At 42.0% G+C, this 9,270-nt stretch overlaps 1 protein-coding gene across 1 annotated transcript; it reads left to right on the top strand.

Moving 5' to 3' along the window:
• The first annotated feature begins 1,173 nt into the window (after window positions 1–1,173).
• LOC116978128 (tumor necrosis factor ligand superfamily member 6-like) lies at window positions 1,174–4,551 on the top strand. Its single transcript, XM_033029151.1, has 4 exons — window positions 1,174–1,771; window positions 1,869–1,905; window positions 2,938–2,985; window positions 3,844–4,551. The coding sequence occupies exons 1-4, from the start codon at window positions 1,532–1,534 to the stop codon at window positions 4,245–4,247; spliced, it is 729 nt and encodes a 242-aa protein (XP_032885042.1). The 5' UTR covers window positions 1,174–1,531; the 3' UTR covers window positions 4,248–4,551.
• Window positions 4,552–9,270: the final 4,719 nt, after the last annotated feature.

Here is a 9,270-nt window from a genome sequence, read left to right as displayed (position 1 = left end):
GGCAGGAAACATGTTCCCGATGTTGGGGGAGTCCAGAACCAGGAGCCACAGTTTAAGAATAAGGGGTAAGCCATTTAGAACGGAGACGAGGAAACACATTTTCTCACAGAGAGTTGTGATTCTGTGGAATTCTCTGACTCAGAGGGCAGTGGAGGCCAGTTCTCTGGATACTTTCAAGAGAGAGCTAGATAGGGCTCTTAAAGATAGCGGAGTCAGGGGATATAGGGAGAAGGCAGGAACGGGGTACTGATTGGGGATGATCAGCCATGATTACATTGAATGGCAGTGCTGGCTCGAAGGGCTGAATGGCCTACTCCTGCACCTATTGTCTATTGTCTATTGTCTATTGAATGGGTGATCAATGGTTGGTGTGGACTCAGTGGGCCAAAGGGTCTGTTTCTATGTTATATTGCTAAACTAATTGCTAAACTAATCAAAATCCTCCTCTTCTGCTTAGTTCTTTGATCTCTGGTTACTGACGTCTGCCTTTGGAAGGAGTTTAATCTATTTATTCTCTGAATATCCCTTATCATCTTCAGTATATGTCAAAAGCTACCCGTCCTGCCTGCCTCAGTCTCCACATAGGTGCTTTCATTTTGTTTAGAGGTAATTTAGTTTAGTTTAGTTTAGTTTAGAGATACAGCATGGAAACAAGCTGTTTAGCCAACCGAGTCTGTGCCGACCAGCGATCACCCGTTCACTAGTTCCATCCAACACACTAGGGAAAATTTACAGTTGGCCAATTAACCTACAAACCTGCACGTCTTTAGAGTATGGGAGGAAACCGGAGCACCCAGAGAAAACCCACGCGGTTACAGGGAGAACGTACAAACTCTGTACAGTCAGCACCCGTAGTCAGAATCGAACATGAGTTTCTGCCGCTGTAAGGCCAGAGTAGGTTAATTGTCCCTCTGTGAAGTGTGTAGGGAGTGGCTGAGAAAGTGGCATAACATAGAACTAGCGTGAATGGCTGATCGATGATCGACGTGTTCTCGGTGGGCCTATTTCTGCTCTGTACCTCTAAACTAAAAAGCCCCTGCACATTGTAAGTTTTGCAGGCAGGAAATGCTGCATATTAGCGTCTTAATTAAACACCACGAAAGGTGACAGGAAGCAACAAAAATAGCCTCTCCCACATACCGAGCTGAGCAAAATGTTTCTTTTGTGGTGAGAGGGGCTTAGAGTCAAGCTGGAAATTCTGATGGATTCAGTGCAAGTTTGACTGGGTTATTATACAAAAAGGTTCTCAGGGTACAGGTGGAATGTTTAGTCTTTCACCATGACCATGACTGGTTGGAAAGTCACTTTGCAGTTTTCCACTTGGTTTAGGAGGTGGATGACCAAGTGTGGGTCTACCTAACGACAGGGCTTCACATATATAAGAAACTCCCATGTTGAGTGTCACAGCAGTAGGACGCATGAGGGACTGAAGGTTGGCGATTTACCCTGCAGTGAACTCAAGCAAGAATACTGCGTTAAGAGGGCCAGCTACTGAAGGCCGCTGAGCAGCACTTTGGATCAGAAGCTGATCATGGAAGATCGTTATCGGCGAGCACAAATTTACACTGTGGATGGCAATCCCAATCTCTCCCGGTATCCCAATGCGTTGACGCCCCCAGAGTTGCCACCAAGGCAGAAGCAACCTAAGAAGGACTGGCAGAAAGTGTGTACGGTTGCGATACTGATCCTATCGTTAATAATACTGGCGTGTCTGGCACTGGGCACCACATACTTAATTCAACTCAAGATGCAATTCGAGAAAATCAAACAGGTTCACACTCTTTTCTATATGTAACACTGAATGACAAAAATGCTTTTGCTGACTTTAAAGCAGAATTTGAAAGCAATCTTTTTCTTGATTTTATTAGGTTCAGAAAGAGGAAAGTTCACCGGCAAAGATGGTTGGTGAGTATAATCTTGGATTAATTATCATGCGTGACGGAGAATTTTATATCAGAGTTTGCAATCTACTGAATTAATCGATCAGAACCTGTTACCTGGAATTAACTGTCATTCTTTTAAACCCAATTGGACTCTGAACTATATAGACAGGGGCATTATTTTTGACTTTTCACTATTATTGTCAGTTTATTTGTTGTTTGGTATTATATTTTAAATATATATAACATAATAAGATATATATATTATATTATATATTTTTTAATCTTATTATATTATATATATATATATATCTTATTACACACACACATCTTAATATATATATATATAAAAGTTGAGAGTATATATATCTCTTATTATATTACATATTTTATATGTTATATAAGATATATTATTATATTATACATATTTAATATATAAAAACAAACAAATAAACAAACAATTTAATATACATATATACACGCACGCACACACGCACGCACACACACACACACACACACACACACACACACACACACACACACACACACACACACACACACACACACACACACACACACACACCCACACACACACACACACACACATATATATATATATATATATATTCTCCAAAATTTTTCTGTGATGGGTTTTACAGGGTACTATGTTTATATATCAGTTGTGCCGCTGCAAGTAAGAATTAAATTGTTCTGTTTCGGGAGATACGACAATAAAACACTCTTGACTTTATGATTCAAAAAGGGGAAATCTTTTGTCAACTGATTGGACACAAATTGAGACTGACAGGCAGAAATAATATTACGATGCAGGCAGTTCCGTTATTAAACACACGAGTGTCGACAACTTTCAAAAACAAATTGTGAATAGTGCGGGTTTTTCATTTCTTTCCAAATGTTAATTCACTTTGATTTTAATTTGAATTGCTCTCCACCATTTTGCCCGATCAAAAGAGATTCTTTCTCATCAAGAACGTTGGCAATGACTGCTCTCGTTTACTGTAATTCCTTGTCTCTAACTTTGCTTTGTTCCTATCAGGGGGTCCGAAGGTTACAGAGTTCCCAACATTTGCTGCACATCTCACAGGTCAGTGAATAACCAGCCTGAGGAATGGATTTGGGGTTGGTCTGAAGGCAATAACATGTGGGATGGGAGTTCAAGGCAAAGAGTATTCAAGTAATTGTCAGTTGGCAGTGTAGTTGTCTCCTGGTTGTAATATTATGAAGCTTAGAGTAAAGGATTAAGTTTATCATTGTTGCTGTAGATCTTAGATCTAAGTGCTAGAGTAACTCAGCGAGCCAGGCAGCATCTCTGGAGAACATAAATAGGTGTCCATCCTTGTTCTCCGGAGATACTGCCTGACCCGTTGAGTTACTCCAGCACTTTGTGTCTTTCTTTGGTATAAACCAACATCAGCAGTTCTTTGAGATCTTGAATGGTTCTGAATTATTACCAAGAGAGCACTACAATGAAGGAAGACACCAAGTGCTAGAGTAACTCAGCGAGCCAGGCAGCATCTCTGGAGAACATGGATATGTGGCATATCTGGTTGGGACCCTTCTTCAGACCAGAAAGGTTATCTATCCATGTTTTCCAGGGATGCTGCCTGATCCCCGAGTTACTCCAGCACTTTGTGCTTTTTTTGGGTAAACCAGCATCTGCAGTTCCTCGTGTCTCCACAATGAAGGAGGTGCCTTCCCTCAGGTGAGACCAACTATGTTTCAATTCTCCCATTAGCCTTAAGAGCTATATCTACAGTAAACTCATTCTGTTAGCCCTAAGAGCTATATCTACTATTTTAACGCAAGAAGAAAATCAATGGAAAAGATGCTTTTCATGTGCATATAATTAATTATGAAATACATTTTCCAGTTATTCATTATCATACATTCTAGTGATATTTACATTGACTTAATGCTTCATTTACAATCTCTTGGTTTGAAGGAATGCATTCCATTAAGAATTCAAAGACACTGCTGTGGGAAGCCACGAGGGGCAATGCCTTCACAAGTGGAATCCGTTACAAAGAAGGCGCTTTGATCATCGACGATCCTGGCTACTTTGCAATCTACTCAAAAATCTACTTCCGAGGGCTGGGATGCAAATCGCACACTCTGCTGCAACAGACGGTCTTCAAACGAACCGAACTCTTTCCCGCTGATTTTACTCTCATGATCGCCAGAAGCAACTTGTATTGCCCCGAGAAGCAGGAGTCCTGGTCAAGGAACAGTTTTCAAACAGGAATATTTAAATTACAGAAAGGAGATCACATATATGTGAATGTGTCAAATCCAATGTTAGTTCATTTTGATCAATTTTACACTTTTTTTGGACTACATAAGCTTTAGTTTACGCCAGTCATTTTTAATTCTATCTACGTCTATGGATCATAGGCCTATTTAAACTTTTAATTTATTTTTTTGCGTATGATATGCACAGTGTACCCCATGTGTCTTAATCAGGCATTGAATGAAACCCAATTGAATATGTATATATATATTTTAAATATATAGCGAAAAAAAATACACATACACGCGCACACACACTTTTATTGGACTACATAAGCTTTATTTTACGCCAGTCATTTTAATTCTATCTATTCCTTTGGATCATAGGCCTATTTACCTGAGTAAGCTATCAAGTTTTTTTTAATGATTTGCACAGTGTTACCCATATGCCTTAATCAGGCATTGAGTGAAGCCAAATTGAATGTATATATATATATATATATCTATATATATATATATATATATATATATATATATATATCCATACAGACAGCACCCGTATATATATATATAGTGAAAAAAACCCACACACGCACACACACACTATATACCAAGCCATATAACATACAAACCTGCACGTCTTGGGAGGAATTCGGATATCCCGGATCTTGTGGGTCATGTGGAGAACGTATACACTCCATACAGACAGCACCCGTATATATATATAATGTAACCTTATTAGCCAATTCTATTGAAAAAAAATGCATGCAATGAGGGTGAAAGTGATGTTCGCAGATAATATTTGCAGTTATTTGACAGCATTGATGTATAATCATAATTAGATATAACGAAATGTGGTTTTCAATAGGCATGGATATGCAGGGAATGGAGGGATATGGATCATGTGCAGGCAGAGAGGATTAGTTTATCTTTGCATTATGTTCAGCATAGAAATTATGGGCTGAAGGGCCTGTTCCTGGACTGTACTGTTCGATGTTCTATGTTCCATAAATAATTTCATGGATTGTAATTTTTATTTTTTATGTTATATTTTTAACAATAATAATTTGAGAATATGACTACTTGCTAGATACTGCTGAAAAGTATCTCCTGCATAAATATATATCGATATCAAGAAGCTTTGCACAGTTTAATGTCATTGGCAGCAAGAATGTAAAGCAGGTTTTGGGAACTATGTTTGTAATGGTTACGGATGGAGAATAAAATATAAAAGCAGAAGGGTGCAATGATGTCTAAATAGTTTTCTTTGTACGTTGGAATCTTGGGCAATCAGTGAAAGTTGAATTAGGTCACCGAGTCCTTAATCCAAACACTTCATGGTGGCGCAGCGGTAGAGTTGCTGCCTTGCAGCACCAGAGACCCCAGGTTCGATCCTGACTACGGATGCTGTCTGTACGGAGTTTGCACGTTTTCCCGCTAACCTGCGAGGGTTTTCTCTGAGATCTTCGGTTTCCTCTCACACTCCAAAGATGTACAGGTTTGTAGGTTAATTGGCTTGGTATAAATGTAAATTGTCCCTAGTGTGTGTAGGATAGTTTTAATGTGCGGGGATCGCTGGTCGGCGTGGACTGGGTGGGCCGAAGGGCCTGTTTCTGCACTGTAACTCTAAGCTAATCGGAACTTGAACTTCCTTGGAGTCAATATTACCAAGGATCTGTCATGGACTCTCCACATTGAAGAGGCAGCCATGAAGGCACAGCAATCCCCTTATTTCCCTTGGAGATTCAGCATGTGTCCGACAAACTTCTACAGATGCGGCATAGAAAGGAACCTACTGGGATACATCACAGCTCGGTTTGGGAACAGCTCTGCCCAAGACCGCAAGAAATTGCAGAGGGTTGTAGATATAGCCCAGTACATCACGCAGACCAGACTCCCCACCATTGACTCCATCTACACTTCACACTGCCTTGGAAAAGCAGCCAACATAACCAAAGACTTGTCCCACCCTGGTTATTCCTTCTTCTCCCTGCTCCCTTCTGGCAGGGTAGAGAAGCTTGAAAGTCCACACCACCAGACGCAGGAACAGCTACTCCCCCCTCTGTTATTAGGCTTCTGAACAATCCTTCTATAAGCTAGGGCACTGTCCGATTCACCTCTACTCCAATGCACACATTGGACTTTGTCTCTGGAACTGGGGCGCTACAATGCTGAGAACTATATTCTGCACTCTTTGCTCCACCTAATGAACAAAAACTTGACTTGATTGTATTTACGTTGTATATCTGATCACATTGGATAGCATGCAAAGCAAAGCTTTTCACTGTACCTTACTACACGTGACAATGTTACTTAAACCTGAACCTAAACTATGTTGCAAATCAATGTGATGGGTTAAACGTGGGCATAGATACCTGTCCCACCCTCCCTCACCTGATCATAAGGTCATATGGTAGAATTAGGCCTCGGCCCATCAAGTCTACTCCGCCATTCAATCATGGCTGATCTATCTCTCCCTCCTAACCCCATTCTCCTGCCTTCTCCCCAAAAACTCTGACACCCGTACTAATCAAGAATCTATGTAATTCTGCCTTAAAAATATCCATTGACAGATTCAACCCCCTATGACTAAGGAAATTTCATCTCATCTCCTTTCTAAAAGAACGCCCTTTAATTCTGAGGCTGTGACCGCTGGTCCTAGACTCTCCCACTAGTGGAAACATCATCTCCACATCCACTCTATCCAAGCCTTTCACTATTCTGTACATTTTGATGAGGTCCCCACTCATTCTTCTAAACTCCAGCGAGTACAGGCCCAGTGCCGACAAACGCTCATCATATGTTAACCTACTCATTCCTGGGATCATTCTCGTAAACCTCCTCTGATGGGTTGCAGCATGTTGAAGCACCTTTGGGAGAACTGAAGGTACTCAATACCCTCTGGAAAGGGGATAACAAATGGTGGCTTGTGTTATGAGGGACCTATGCCACTTCGAGGTAACTGTTCCACATACAGCTGATATGGACATCTTAAAGGGGAAGTGCGTCATGCCTCGGCAGTTTGCGGTTGCACGGAACTCATTCCGACTGGGAATAAGGTGCGAGGGTTTAAACGGGATGTGCGGGGTAAGATTTTTTACACAGAGGGTGGTGAGTGCCTGGAACGTGCTGCCAGGGGTGGTGGTGGAGGCAGATACAATAGTGGTGTTTAAGGGGCTTTTAGATCGGCACTTGGATTTGCAGGGAATAGAGAGATATGAATCATGTGCAGGCAGAGGAGATTAGTTTAACTTGGCATCGTGTTCGGCATGGACATTGTGGGCTGAAGGGCCTGTTCCTGTGCTGTGCTGTTCTTTGTTCTATATTCTTCAACCTAATGTGGGAGTATGCTGAGGATAACTTACCTGTTCAGAAAACTCTTGGAGGGCTGAGAAGGGTCTCGTCCCGAAACGTCACCTATTCCTTCTCTCCAGGGATGCTGCCTGTCCCTGGTGTTACTCCAGCATTATGTGTCTATCTTAGGTGTGGGGCCGAAAACTTTCTGGCCTTGGAGGCTGCAGAGGCTAGCAATTAGAGTAGCCATATGGGCTGGAGAGGAAGAGAAAATTTCCCACTTAATCCTTGGAGTTCACTACATCTGACAGTTACAAAGATTCACTTTGTTGATTATATTCATAAGGTCATAAGGTCATAAGTGATAGGAGCAAAATTAGGCCATTCGGCCCATCAAGTCTATTCCGCCATTCAATCATGGCTGATCTATCTTTCCCTCCGAACCCTATTCCCTTGCCTTCTCCCCATAACCCTTGACACCCGTGCTAATCAATAATTCTTGTAGAAAGATCTTTTGATTTAAAGGCATCAGGAGATTTGGGGACTGTGGTGTTCGCAGTGGAAGGTTGGTGGTATTGCTGGTTGGGACTCTTCTTCAGACCGGAAGAAGTCTGGAGTCTTAAGAAGGGACCCGACACGAAACGTCAACCATCCTTTTTCTCCAGAGAGCTGGCTGACCCACTGAGTTTCTCCAGCACTCTGCGTCTATCTTTGGTATAAACCAGCATCTGTAGTTCTTTGTTTCTGCATGTAATTATGAGCTGTAACATTCCACTTAGTCACAAAAATCTTTAGTTACCTCATCTCTCCAAGCTTTGGTTTTGATGTGGGTCATAACAGAAGTGAACGCACTACTATTCTGACTTCAGCACATGCCTCGATTTTAGTGTGTAGGAAGGAACTGCAGATGCTGGTTGACACCGAGGATAGACACAAAATGTGGAGTAACTCAGCAGGACAGGCAGCATCTCTGGAGAGAAGGAATGGGTGACATTTCTGGACGAGACCCTTCTTCAGTCTGAGAGTCAGGGGAGAGGAAGACACAGAGATAAGGAAGTGTAAGGTGTGAAAACGAGACATCATAAGATATGCAGATCAAGGAAAATATAGAATAGATCATTGTTAGCTCGGAGAAGGTGACAACGAAGCAGACAGAGATATTAAAAAAATGGAGATATGTGTTTTAATCGGGGGGGGGGGGGGGGGGGCAGTCAGACTGCTCTCCCTCTCCCCTGACTCTCAGTCTGAAGAAGGGTCTCGACCTGAAACGTCACACATTCCTTCACTCCAGAGATGCTGCCTTTCCCTCTGAGTTACTCCGGCATTTTGTGTCTATCTATGCCTCAATTATCGGTTCTTTCCCGCTCTGATGCAAAGCAGTGTCGGAATCTTTTGTCACCAGTTTGACCACGAATATTACCCCATGCCGTGCAGCAAGATAGTCGTTGCAACGTTTCCTGTGGTCTTTTGAAGATGAAAGAAAGAAATGAAGGTGTCTCATTTCTGAAAACAAAATGGAAAGTTTGCAATGTGCAACCCGACAAACAATGGAGAAGGGCTGTGCAGGAGCAGGGCTTCATTTTGACCTTGTTCACCGGATCCTGGACCAGATATCAGTCTCGTCTCTCAGTAGTTGGAAGCTTAACGAATTACAGCAAGGACAGGCACATTGACTTCATCAATACTTCATGCTGTCTCGGGAAAGCAGTCAACATAATCAAAGACCTTTCCCACCCCGCTCATTACTTCTTCTGCCCACTCCTTAGTTTAGTTTAATTTAGAGATACAGCATGGAAACAGGCCCTTCAGCCCACTGAGTCCGCGCTGACCAGTGATCCCCGCACATTAA

The sequence above is a fragment of the Amblyraja radiata genome, chromosome 10, assembly GCF_010909765.2.
Source record: "Amblyraja radiata isolate CabotCenter1 chromosome 10, sAmbRad1.1.pri, whole genome shotgun sequence".
NCBI classification, from domain to species: domain Eukaryota; kingdom Metazoa; phylum Chordata; class Chondrichthyes; order Rajiformes; family Rajidae; genus Amblyraja; species Amblyraja radiata.
The sequence above is the reverse complement of the archived record's forward strand: the minus strand, read 5'-3'. Positions and strand labels throughout refer to the sequence as shown.

Excerpts from the sequence above, each read along its gene's own strand:
- LOC116978128 (XM_033029151.1), top strand. The coding sequence starts at position 1,532 with ATGGAAGATCGTTATCGGCGAGCACAAATTTACACTGTGGATGGCAAT. Across the intron at positions 1,772-1,868 it reads AATTCGAGAAAATCAAACAG|GTTCAGAAAGAGGAAAGTTC; the intron begins GTTCACACTCTT and ends TGATTTTATTAG. Across the intron at positions 1,906-2,937 it reads TTCACCGGCAAAGATGGTTG|GGGGTCCGAAGGTTACAGAG; the intron begins GTGAGTATAATC and ends TGTTCCTATCAG.